Below are 12,500 nucleotides of genomic sequence, written 5' to 3' on the forward strand. Positions count from 1 at the left end.
TTCAGTGGCAATAAAGCTATCAGTGGCCTGGCGAATTCCCTGGCAGCGAAAACGCATGTCTGTCCAGACTGGCCAGCTTTTGTGGAGACGTTCGGAAATAGCGTTTCTGTGGCGCTCCAGTTGAGCGTTAGCACCTCCAAGCGGCTGACCACAGCAGGGACCGCTAATGAGCATGTAGTGACGTTAGCATATCCGGGCTCGGAGTAGACTGGTTTAAATAATAGATGGTATCATCATCTGGGGTAAATGAGAACTGGGATGAACCTGGATGAAGTGAAGGCGGAGGGAGGAACTAAAAGTTAATTATGTTTCTTAATATCTATTAAATCAAATTAAATCATATCTAATTAAAGCCTCCCTGACCTGCACTTCAGCCTTGTCTCAGAGTCCTTACAGACAATAGGTAGCTCATCCTGCCTTACCTTGACTCCTCCCCTCTCCTGCCCGGCTGTATGTTGTGACGAGGTGGGCGTGGTCACTAACAAGGTGGGGCGTGTCCCCAGGTGGGGCCTTGGGTGTGTTCTGTGGTTGATGTCACTAACGAGGTGGGCGTGGTCACTAACGAGGTGGGCGTGTCCCCAGGTGGGGCCCGGGGTGTGTTCTGTGGTTGATGTCACTAACGAGGTGGGCGTGGTCACTAACGAGTGGGTGTGTCCCCATGTGTGTCCCGGGGTTTGGTGGGTGAGTGAAGTCACTAACGAGGTGGGTGTGTCCCCAGGTGTGACCCGGGCTGGGCGGGGCCGCGCTGCGAGGGGCGCCTGCGTGCCGACCCCGGGCTGCGTCCACGGCTCCTGCCATCAGCCCTGGCAGTGCAGCTGCCTCCCGGGCTGGGGGGGGCGCTTCTGCGACAAAGGTGAGGCCAGGAGGTGGTGCCGGGATGTCATCAGGAGGGGACGGAGGGGTTCTAGAACGTTAGTGTCCCCCTCGGCAACACGGGACAGACGTTCTGCTGTGTTTATGTTGGGGAGTAGTAGGGGCGGTCTCGTATTAAAGGGGCAGACAGGATGACGGAGGAAGGAAAGGGCGCCGTAGGGGGGAGGTCATAACAGCTGAAGCTCCTACATGATGTCACTTCCTGCTTCCTGCCAGACGTCCAGGTGTGCTGGAGGGAGGAGCCGTGCCGTAACGGGGCCACCTGCATGATGGAGGAGTCGGGGGACTACACCTGCCTCTGTCCCCACGGCTACCAGGGGAGACACTGCCAGCTGAAGACTGGACCCTGCTCCCAGAGACGGTGAGGGGGGAGAGAGGGGGGGGGAGAGGGGGAGAGGGGGGCAGAGGGAGGGAGAGAGGGGGGGAGAGGAGGGGAGAGAGTGAGAGAGAGAGAGAGAGAGGGGGGAGAGGGGGGCAGAGGGAGGGAGAGAGGGGGGGGAGAGGGAGGGGAGAGAGTGAGAGAGAGAGAGAGAGAGAGAGAGAGAGAGAGAGAGAGAGAGAGAGAGAGAGAGAGAGAGAGAGAGAGAGAGAGAGAGAGAGAGAGAGAGAGAGAGAGAGGGGAGAGGAGAGACTGAGGCCACTGGGGTTTGACCCCAGAACCTGTTGACTCTGGGCCCCCATAGCCCGCCCCCCCCCCCCCCCCTGCTGTCTGACTAACCCCTCCCTCCCCCCTCCCCCCAGGTCTCCGTGCCGTAACGGCGGTCAGTGTGAGGACGACGGCGGCTAACGCTAGCGCGCTGCGCTGCCGCTGCCTGGCGGGCTATGGGGGGCGCGCGCTGCGAGGTGGACCTGGACGACTGCGCCATGCGGCCCTGCGGGGGCGGGGCCACCTGCGTGGACGGGGTCAACCGCTTCTCCTGCCTCTGCCCCCCCCGGCTTCAGCGGGCGCTTCTGCTCGCTGAACAGGGACGAGTGCGCCGACCGGAGCCCCTGCCTCAACGGGGGCCGCTGCCTGGACGGCGCCGGGACCTTCCGCTGCGTCTGCCCCCCCGGGTTCACCGGCCCCCACCTGCCAGGGAGGCGCGGGGGGAGGGGCGAGGAAGGGGGGCGGGGGGGAGGAGGAACAGGGAGGGAGGGGGAGGGGAGGGAGGAGGGAGGAGGAGGAGGGAGGAGGAGGGAGGAAGGGGAGGAGGTCGAGGAGGGCGAGGTCCGCCCCCGACTGCCGGTCTGGACCTCCCAGGGCTGGGAGAGAGGAGGAGGAGGAGGAGGAGGAGCAGCAGGAGGAGGAGGAGCAGCAGGAGGAGGAGGTGAGGGAGGAGGAGGAGGAGGTGAGGTGAGGGGAGGGAGGAGGGGGAGGAGGGGGGAGGAGGCATTGATGTGGGTAGAGGGGGTGGAGGATTTGGAGGAGGAGGAGGAGGAGGTGGGGGAGGAGGAGTAGGAGGAGGAGGTGGGGGAGGAGGAGCAGGAGGAGGAGGAGGAGGAGCAGGGGGGAGGACTATGCAGTGGGGGTCTCCTGGAGCCGGCGGGTCGTTGGCCGGAGGCAGGAATGCCTCTCTCATCAGGACCACGGCGCCGTCGGGGGCCAGGGACCCCCCCCTGTTCAAGGTGTCTGTGAGGGAGGTGGGGGCCCAAGGAGGGGGCCTCTCCCAGGCCCAGGTCCTGGTGGTGGGGGTCCTGGGGGCCCTTACCCTGGCCGTGGTGCTGATCACTGTCGGCGTGGTGCTCCGGGGCTGCTGCCAGAACCGGGACCACGGGCCACGACACAGACCGCCCCCGCTCTCCCGGGAGGAGAGCGGGTTTTCGATGGCGACGGCGATGCCGGAGCACAGCCAGGGGGCGGTGGAGGAGCAGGAGTGCAAGATCAGCTTCCTGGACCCACCTACCGAGTTGGAACCAGAGAAGAAGAGACTCAACTCTGCGGTGATATAGACAAGCGGACACCGGGGCGTTCGAGCTAGGAACACCATGGAGAGAGAGAGAGGGCACAGGTTCGAGGGACACGGGACGAGAGACAGAGACAGAGAGACAGAGAGAGACACAGAGAGAGAGAGCGAGAAAGAGTCCCGCCCTGTGAACCGGCTCAGAGAAGCTGCAGGTCCCGGTCTGACCCGGGTCCGAGCCCCTCGCTGCCCGGGTCCTGTTGGACCTGCATTCCGGACCAGGACCAGTACTGGTCCAGACCCAACAGGGTCCAGGAGTAACCCTGGACCAGAGAGAGAGACCGGGACCAGAGAGAGAGACCGGGACCAGGGGCTCGGTCCTCTGTCTAACATTCCCTCCGGGTCGTGACCCCCGTACCGAGAGGTCACGACCCCTGACCCTTCCCAGGGAGGGTCACGTGACACAGAGTCTAGGGTTCATTTCAGGATGGCGTTCAGCCCTACAGGGGGCGGGGGCTACAGACTGCTGACCGACCCCATGAGCTGGTCGTCATGGGTACCATGCCCCCGCCTCGAGAGGCCGTTGTCATGGGTACCACGCCCCTCCCCCAGAGGCCATTGTCACGGGTACACCGCCCCTCCCACAGAGGCCGTCGTCATCATCACATGAGGAAGACCGCGTGCCGCTCTGCTAACGACCTTTTGTCGACTAGGCTCAGAATCGCAGACACAGAACCAAGAATGTGTCATCATGGACACCCACAGCATCGTTAGGGCGTCGCCGTGGAAACCCACAGCATCACTAGGGCGCTGTTAGGTCGACTCTTCAGCGCAGAGCGTGATTCCCCCTTGGTGCTCGGCCTCAGGGCTCACCTGTAGACTGGTAATCTGGAGTTCACCTGGCTCTGACGCCCATCTGAGGGTGAGCTGTGGTTCTGTGGCTCCTCCCAGAACATGGAGGTGGTGGAGCTGTAGGGCGTGGTTCAGGCTGCCCCTACAGCCCCCCCGCCCCTGTCACCGGCCCCGAGAGGGGCCTGTGTAAATGTGTATATAGATGTATGTTATTTATTGATGTCCTTTATGTTGTGGAAGCTGAATGTCATTTTCTGGGCTGTCAGTTTTGTTGAATTGTGGCAATAAAGATGCAAATAATGTTCCTGTGGTCCTCAATGAAGGAGTCGATTCATCAGAATGACACACACACACACAGGATGGATATTCTAATTCAGTTAGGTTGCACCTAAAAAAAATTCAAAGCAAATTTGTGTGTGTACTGTGTGTGTGTGTGTGTTAAGGACCACCCACAACGATGTTGATGAATAGCCCCCCCGCTGACTAAGACAGAAAGGGAAGGACCAGCGAAGGTCGCTACAGAATACGCCATGATCATATTAAAAGAAAAAAAAAAGCATTAACAACAAAGCAGTTAAATAAAAAAAAAGGTAATCATACCATTTTGTTCAGTCACTATAATCGACGAACCTCTACTGCCACCAAGTGGTGAAACGTTGTCACGTGTAACGAAAGCCAGACAACACAGCTGTTGTTTCAAGGCATTGTTGGATTTTATATCAACACACGGTAAAAAACACACGGGTTGAACGGTTCCCACGTTCAGCTGGGAGGTCAGAGGTCAGGTGACATTCTAAAAACATTTGATCATCCATTTCTTCAGACTTTGTTCAGCTTGGCGAAATACTCGTCCAAAATGGCCTCCACTTCCTCCTCGGCGTAGTCGCGGACCTGGACCCGTTCTCCGTCGTCCGCCCCGCGGATCATGGCCGACAGCGCTGGACACGAACAGTCAGCATTAAAAATGGCCGACAGTAGAACATTAGTGTGAGAGTGCGGGGGAGAGGAACGGAGCGGGGGTCTTACATCGTTCGGACGAGGGCCGGAACAGACAGAAGATACTCTTCTCCATGGCAACTGCTCGGCCCAGCTCGTAGCCCACCCCTAGCGACGGCTGCGTCACCTCGGCAACGATCACTAAGGACCAAGAAGCACAGCTTAGTCTGGGACTGATGGGCCAGACGGAGCTGGTGCGGGAGTTTATCCATGTAGCAACACACGTTAGATACTGACTACAGACTACTACATACTACTACATATTAACACCTTGTACTAACAGATTGTACCCAAACATCTAAAATCAATGAGTATATTTACCATTTAACCATCTAGCCAACGGTTAATTCCAAAGGTAGGGGTAAGACAGTACAGAAACGGGACATTAAGGAGCAGGTAGGTGTTGGACAGTATCGAGGCAGGTCATTAAGGAGCAGGTAGGGGTTAGACAGTACAGAGACAGGTCATTAAGGAGCAGGTAGGGGTTAGACAGTACAGAGACAGGTCATTAAGGAGCAGGTAGGGGTTAGACAGTACAGAGACAGGTCATTAAGGAGCAGGTAGGGGTTAGACAGTACAGGTGATTAAGGAGCAGGTAGGGGTTAGACAGTACAGGTCATTAAGGAGCAGGTAGGGGTTAGATGCCTCTTCACCAGGGTGCCTTGCTGAAGAGGCTCAGGGTAGACAGAGGAATTAAACCGTTTGGCTCGGAGCTTCCAACCCCAACAACTGGACTATCCCCAGACCAGAGAGGGAGTGCTTACCGTCGGACAGGGATAGCCAGTCCATGTCTCTCTGGTGGATGGCCTTCTCCCCGCGCAGGGCTGCGTACTCTCCTGGGGACACAGAGACAACAGACCCATCACTACGTCTGGCTGGACATGTACATTTACATTCAGGGCGTTTATCAGTCGCTTTATCCAAAGCGACTTACAATCAGTACATTTGTCAGAAGAAAGACAAACAAAAATATATCACTGTCGGTACAATAAGGATGTTGGTAGAGCAAAGAGCCAAACACTAACAACCGCTAGGTCAACCCATTCCCCGTACACAACAGAGTAAGCTAGAAGACGATGCTTCACCATGCTAAGGACTATTTCTAAGTGCCAGGACGTACAACATACAATAAGTGTGGAAGCGGGGTGTGTGGGTTTGATAACTTTTAGACCTGAATAGCTCCAACACTCCAAGTTGACATTATCTGAACTTGTCAATCGGAACTGCACAGACAACAGTTGATATCATAACATGAACTTCTACTCACACTACCAGTAGAGGGGCTACTTCTGGAGCTGCTCGTATCAAAGCCTCACCAGTTACACTATCTCTATCATACTATCTAGTACACTTTCTAGTAACCTATCTAGTAAACTATCTCTAGTACACTATCTCTAGTATAGTATCTAGTACACTTTATAGTACCCCATCTCTAGTACACTATCTCTAGTAAAACTATCTCGTACACTATCTCTATTAAAACTATCTTGTACACTTTCTCTAGTACACTATCTCTAGTATCGTATCTAGTACACGATCTCTAGTAAAACTATCTTGTACACTATCGCTAGTCCACTATCTCTAGTATACTATCTAGTACTCTATGTCTAGTACCCTATCCCTAGTTCACTACCCCTAGTTCACTATCCATAGTACATTCTACTGAGAGGTGAATGCTTCTAAACCTTTAGATTGATTGATTAAATGATTGGTTTGATTAATTGATTGTGATGGAGCTCACCTTTCTCTGACAGCTCATCGTGGCTCACGTGCTCCGTGAGCACTTCTCCAAACGTCTTTAACTTGCGGACGATCTTCTGATAGATGGCCACGTCCTGTCGCCCGCCTCGGATACTCCCACAGAAGTAGATATGCATGCTTGCGTATTAATTAACGGGTTTTAACGGCTTTTTTAACGGGTTAACAGTACACGAAGAGACCTGCAAGAAGGAAAGCACGTTTCTGTTTGGCGCGCTGTATGCAAATGTAGCGTTGCGTAATGACGTCACGCGTGACGCGCTCTGGGGGATTGTCGATAACGTCATTTCGCTTGTGGTTGAAAACTTCTGGAAATAATTACTTCTGATATTGTTGGAGTTCAGATCCTCACCAAACCAACCACAAAATATTTCTCAAACTCTCATGAAATCTAATTTTATGATGTTATATTTATAAGTGAAACTATGCGTTTCAGTCATCTATACGGGGGAAGTCTGCAACGGGAACATTTGTATTACCTTGTACCTTGTATTTATTACGTATTATTTACTCTTTTTTTTGAGATCCACCACACTAAAGAACCAATAAAAAAGGTTTTGTCCGCAATACTTTAAAATTCCGTTTCCGCCTGTGACGTACCCGGAAGTAGAGCAACGGCCCCCCGGAGCGACTGACGACTATCAGGACAGCGCTGAATAAAAGGTGAATCCACACCAGGTAAGACAACATTAAACGCAAACGTTAATGCTGAACGTTGACCAGCGACACATGCATGTGACAGAGGCGACACCGATGATAAACAGCCCGTTAACGAGCTCCAGACCCGCCGTAGAGAGATCACAACACCAGCGCAGGGGGTCTGGACGGTCCGGGGCTCCTTGACGGTCTGTGGCTCTGTGACGCTCTGGCCTCCTTGCGTGTCGTCTCCCATCCTGCTGACCACTTGCGTCCGTCCCGTCCCGACCCAAGCCAGGCTCCTCCTCCAGACCGCTGTGACCGTGGATGGAAGTGGCGGTGTCGGGAGACATGGGACCGGAGAGAATCTTGCCAAACTCGGAGGACGACCTGGGTCAGGAGCGGCCGTCGGACGGAGCAGTGCACGACGTGGTGGGGGTGGGCGGGGAGTGGAGCGGGGAGGACGGCGATGAGGAGGAGGACGGAGGAGAGGGAGGCGTCGAAGAAGAGGAGGAGAACGCAGGGTACTACTACCAGCCGCTGAACCAGGACCCGGAGGGGCCGAACGGGCTGGAGGCGGGGGACCCCCACGCCGAGCAGATACTCGAGGTCCAGGACCGGATAGAGGTGAGGGCTCCCGTCCGCCTGGTGTTACCTGAGAAACACGGTCATCTGATTGTTGGAACGCACCCCCACTTTAACCCGGCTAGAGGTGGGGATGCATTCCAACAACTCGCTCTTCCATTGGTCCGTTTTGTGCTGATGCCACTGACCACCACCACCTAACCTTCACCTGGAGGTTACAGAACGGTGTGTCGACTCTGACCTTAAAGAAACCGAAAAGTAAAAGTGTTTCATGTTCATGCCTCATAACGGAGTCGGCGCTTTTTAATATTGAAGGCTTGTTTTAAAGTAAGCATAGTTTAATCCACTAAAACTAAAGGGTCTGTTTAGATGTTTCAGCTCCCCTGGTTCAGCCATCCCAGCGCTGGTCTCACCTGTTGTTTAAATGTCCGGTCCACCAAGTGGACGTGATGTTATTGTTTTACATATTATGCATATTTTAGTGTGTATTCTTCAAAGTGTACAGCAACTTAAACCTAAACTGAAGCCCTGTCCCTATGGTTGCCTAGGCGATGGGCCTGCACCTGCCCCCCCCTCCTGACAGTGATGAGGAGGCGGAGCCAGAGGGGGAGGTGGCCGGGCGAAGCCACGCCTCCATCCCCATGGACCAAGGTAAAGAGAATAGTGCTCCCAAGTGTGTGTTCTGGTACAGTGTGTGTAGTGCCAGTGTGTGTAGTGCCACAGTGTGTGTAGTGCCTCAGTGTTAGTGTGTGTAGTGCCGTAGTGTTAGTGTGTGTAGTGCTACAGTGTGTAGTTTTGTAGTGTGTGTAGCATTACAGTGGTAGTGCCATAGTGTTAGTTTGTGTAGTGACGTGTGTTCTCCCCCCCCACCCCCAGACCATGTGGAGCTGGTGAAGAGGACCATGGCCACCATCGCCCTTCCCACCCTGGGGGTCCCGGCCTGGGCTCAGGCCATCTCCGACGACCAGTGGACCCACATGGTCCAGCACACCCTGCACACCCACCAGAGCAGCTCCGCCCTCCGCGGCCTGCCAGACAGGGACCCCGACCCGGACCTGGACCCGGACCTGGACTGAACTATGACCCTCCAACCCACCCCCCCCTTACCGGACTGTGACCTCGGACAGGAACCCCGCTGACCTCTGGGAGAGAAGACCCAGCCTGCCGGGGAACCACCTGTGTTTAGAACCTGTTCGACTCCAGTTTAAACCAGTTCAGCTCCGGTTTTAACCAGTTCGCAGCTGTTTCAACCAATCCAATTCCGATAAGGTTTAGACCGTATCAAGTCTGAGCTGGTTTGAACCAGTTGAAACCGCTTTTTCAACCAGTTTTAACCAGGGCTGCTAAAACCAGTTTAGCCTGGCATGGATCCTGTTTAAACTAGTTTGCTGTTGTGCCACTGAAGCCCCTGTGAGCTCTAGGTGTTCCCAGTGTGTTGGTGTGTAGTGATGTGCGTCCTGTCCTCTGACCCAGCAGCTCTGTGGTTAGGCTGTTTCAATAAAGTTTTATTGAGTGAACTTGACAAAAACTGGACCCTTAACAGTAAACTTGCAGAACTCATCCAGAGTGGTCTGACAGATGTCGTCATGGTGAAGTTAGGATGGTTGAAATCCAACCAATCATATGATCTCGATATGACCTGGCGCCGCCCAGTCAGAGGTCCGGGTCTAGGAGGTTTCTGCTGTTCTTCCCGCCCTTTAACCAACCAATCCCATGATCGATCCGTCTCTGAACCAATCAGAACCCGTGGTTCCCTCCCCCCTCTCTGTCTCCTACATTCCACCCAGACGTTTCTATGAGTTACATTTGATTGTTTTTAACTTTGTTCCTTTTTATTGTCAATACAGTACAACTAATCAATACAATGCCGTCGTCAATACTCTGAGGAGGAGCAGGAGGAGGAGACGACAGCGCAGGGACGTCAGACCTCCTCTTAATTCAGCTCCTCCGTACAAAAGCTTCCTCTGCGTGTGATGCTCTACTCTATTAAAGGACTCTGATGGACTCATGTGTGGGAGTGGCTTACATGGTGCTGGGTGGGGTGGGGGGACAGACGTCTTGATTTGAAAATGGTGCCTTCTCTGAAGCTCCTCCTCCCCAGCTGGGGCGACGCCCCCCTGCGGAGGACAGGGGCCCAGCGGGACCGCAGGGGGTCCCATCACATGACCCTCATTGCAGCGCACTAACAGAGAACTCAGATCCATCCGCCTGTCAAGCCCTTTGAGACTGTAATGGGGATTCAGGGCTATACAAATACAATCTAATTGAATTGAAACTTTAAAGGCAGGCGTTGCAACAGCTTCAGGCATACGGGGCTCATCCGATAAAATAATAACAGAAGATTTAAATTTGGATTACTATGGGTCCGGCCCAGCGAGCAGCCATTGGAGGAGGAGGGCCGGGCCTAGCCCCCACCGCTGGAATGCTCAGAGTGATTGACAGCAAAGCTTGCGAGGAGGACACCAATCGGAGGGAGGCTGCCATGCAGCGATTGGACGCGGACCACCCAGGGGGAGATAAAGAGAATGGTCTCGCTGTGGTCTGTGGAGGATTGTTTCAACGCGCACCCATGCACTCTGCACAGCATGAGAGGTTTCACCCTTGTATGATATTGCTTTGGCGCTTTGAGAATATGTAGAGGGGAGGGGCTTAATAGAGGAGGAGGAGCTTTAGGTAGTGTGTCTGGGTTGACAGCAGGGGTGGGATTGGAACCTGATACCCACCATAAGGAGGGTAAACTGGGCTACAGGGAAGGATACCCACATGATAAGCATCATCTAACCCCCCTAAACCCTGACCCACATTATGACCCATCATTTAACCCCCCTAAACCCTGACCCACATTATGACCCATCATCTAACCCCCCTAAACCCTGACTCACATTATGACCCATCATTTAACCCCCCTAAACCCTGACCCACATTATGACCCATCATCTAACCCCCCTAAACCCTGACTCACATTATGACCCATCATCTAACCCCCCTAAACCCTGACCCACATTATGACCCATCATTTAACCCCCCTAAACCCTGACCCACATTATGACCCATCATTTAACCCCCCTAAACCCTGACCCACATTATGACCCATCATCTAACCCCCCTAAACCCTGACTCACATTATGACCCATCATTTAACCCCCCTAAACCCTGACCCACATTATGACCCATCATTTAACCCCCCTAAACCCTGACCCACATTATGACCCATCATCTAGCCCACCCCTCTACTGAGGGAGGGGGAGGAGTTGTGAGCTTGACCTTCTGTCCTGGCTGCTGACTGACTCGGCCACCTCAACATGTGACCACCGGGAACCAATCAGAACCAGGACAGACTGAAGACCCAGACCCAATAGCACCTCAACTCCAAACCGGTTCCAACAGGAACCCGACCGACGTGGACCTGCGTGTGACATCACATCCTCCCAACATTAACATCAGAGACAAAACAGGATGTTAACAATCGCAGTTTCTGATTGGCTGATATCACTAGGAGGAGGAGGAGAGTCTGGGGCCCCAGAAGGACCGGGGACGCAGGCTCAGGGATGCTGTTGCCTAGGCAACACCGCCCAGGTTAAAGTGCAGAGACCAGCCAGAGGAGTCCAGAGGAGGAGAACCGGACCTGGAAACAGTCGCCACGACGACCGGGAGGATGCTGGCCTTCATGTGTCAGACCCAGACCCCTGTTGCGGGCGTGCATGCACGTGCACTCCTGTGTGTATGTCTGTGTGTGTGTGTGTGCGTGTGTGTGTGCGTGTGTGTGTGTGTGTGTGTGGCGGAGGGATGAGGGTGTGGAGCGGGAGGCAGGGGGGCAGGGTTCTTTCGAAGGCAGAGAGATGATTGGCTAGCTGAAGAGAGAAGGCGACTGATTGGCTGAGGATGTAGAGAGGCGGGCAGCGCAGTGAAGTTGTCCGTGAAGCTTCCTGTCGGGGGCGGAGCCCAGCGAGCGCACTGTTCCTGGCCACGCCCACCGCCAGGCGAGGGGGGCGGGGCCACAGTTATTTTTTCTTTTTTTTTTAAATGCGAGCCCCGGGTCAGCGTCTCCCGGGGCAACCTCACCGCGACGCCCCTCCCCCGGGGAGAGCGGTGGGCGGAGTCACGCTCAGCTGGGCCCGCCTCCTTGGCGTCAGAGGGCCTCCTGATTGGCTGTGAGGTACTCCTCGGCCCTCTTGTGCGCCTCAAGGGCCTTGATGGTGTAGACGTCCTGCGGCAGCTCCGACTTCCTCCTCGTCAGGACCTTCTCCTTCCTCATGTCCTTCATGCCCTGGAGGGGGGGGGGGGGGTGAGCATGGGGAGAGAGAGGGAGGTGATTATGTTTGGGGAACGTGTGATTTATTTGTGTGTGTGTGTTTCTGTATTGTGTGTATGTGTGTGTGTTATGCGGTGTGTTATAGCAGCGGTTTTCAATAGGTGAGGCGCGCCTCCCCTGGGGGGCGCCAAAGAGCCACAGGGGAGGCGCGAAACGCGACGCGCCAAGAAAAAATACACATTTGTATGCAGCTCTATTAATATCGGTTATTGTGCGTGCATGTATTAGTTTTAAAATGCATAGTTTCCTTGTTCCACGTCAAAAGAAGTCAGCATTAAGGGAGGAGACAGGACCCAGCAAAAAACGAAGGATATATGATCCTGAATACTTAAAGTTAGGTTTCACCTGGTCAGGGTCTGAGGCTGCACCTCTGCCGCAGTGTGAGGTCCTAGCAAATCATAGCATGAGACCATGCAGATTCGGCGTCACATTGAAACTAAGGACACAAATTTAGTGAACAAGCCAGTTGAGTTGTTTGAGAGGAAGCGTGATGTTTTGCAGTCACAAAAAAACATAATACAGTCATTTGGCACTATTAACATGAAGGCAACAGAAGCATCTTATCACGTCGCGCTACGTATAGCGAAGGCAGGCAAACCCCATAACAT

The 12,500-nt window shown here is 54.3% G+C and overlaps 4 protein-coding genes across 7 annotated transcripts in view; 2 read left to right on the top strand and 2 right to left on the bottom strand.

Moving 5' to 3' along the window:
• Window positions 1-3,840, top strand: part of dlk2 (delta-like 2 homolog) — a gene marked incomplete at its 5' end in the record, with an annotated part of 33,320 nt that extends 29,480 nt beyond the window's left edge. The window contains 8 exon segments of the mRNA XM_079729054.1: window positions 719-749; window positions 751-853; window positions 1,090-1,234; window positions 1,615-1,657; window positions 1,659-1,697; window positions 1,699-1,800; window positions 1,802-1,953; window positions 2,436-3,840. Coding sequence (XP_079585180.1) covers window positions 719-749; window positions 751-853; window positions 1,090-1,234; window positions 1,615-1,657; window positions 1,659-1,697; window positions 1,699-1,800; window positions 1,802-1,953; window positions 2,436-2,802 — 982 coding nt within the window. The 3' untranslated portion in view covers window positions 2,803-3,840.
• Window positions 3,841-4,322: 482 nt separating this feature from the next.
• dnph1 (2'-deoxynucleoside 5'-phosphate N-hydrolase 1) lies at window positions 4,323-6,698 on the bottom strand. The gene is made up of 4 exons (XM_079729666.1): window positions 6,343-6,698; window positions 5,366-5,437; window positions 4,632-4,742; window positions 4,323-4,543 (listed from the first exon to the last, which is right to left on the bottom strand). The coding sequence occupies exons 1-4, from the start codon at window positions 6,476-6,478 to the stop codon at window positions 4,425-4,427; spliced, it is 438 nt and encodes a 145-aa protein (XP_079585792.1). The 5' UTR covers window positions 6,479-6,698; the 3' UTR covers window positions 4,323-4,424.
• A 235-nt stretch (window positions 6,699-6,933) lies between these two features.
• mea1 (male-enhanced antigen 1) lies at window positions 6,934-9,584 on the top strand. Of its 2 annotated transcripts, none has more exons than XM_079729664.1 (4): window positions 6,934-7,037; window positions 7,290-7,622; window positions 8,129-8,231; window positions 8,457-9,584. In XM_079729664.1, the coding sequence occupies exons 2-4, from the start codon at window positions 7,323-7,325 to the stop codon at window positions 8,654-8,656; spliced, it is 603 nt and encodes a 200-aa protein (XP_079585790.1). In that variant the 5' UTR covers window positions 6,934-7,037; window positions 7,290-7,322; the 3' UTR covers window positions 8,657-9,584. The 2 variants fall into 2 exon arrangements, with proteins under 2 accessions (XP_079585790.1, XP_079585791.1); XM_079729665.1 differs by having other exon boundaries at window positions 6,969-7,037; window positions 7,294-7,622.
• Window positions 9,585-11,709: 2,125 nt separating this feature from the next.
• The window catches only part of ppp2r5d (protein phosphatase 2, regulatory subunit B', delta), a gene marked incomplete at both ends in the record, with an annotated part of 12,780 nt that continues 11,989 nt past the window's right edge, over window positions 11,710-12,500 (bottom strand). For all 3 annotated transcript variants that reach the window (XM_079729649.1, XM_079729651.1, XM_079729650.1), the window contains one exon: window positions 11,710-11,847. In XM_079729649.1, coding sequence (XP_079585775.1) covers window positions 11,710-11,847 — 138 coding nt within the window. The remainder of the gene's footprint in view (window positions 11,848-12,500) is intronic.

Source organism: Pollachius pollachius (assembly GCF_949987615.1).
Source record: "Pollachius pollachius genome assembly, chromosome: 2".
NCBI classification, from domain to species: domain Eukaryota; kingdom Metazoa; phylum Chordata; class Actinopteri; order Gadiformes; family Gadidae; genus Pollachius; species Pollachius pollachius.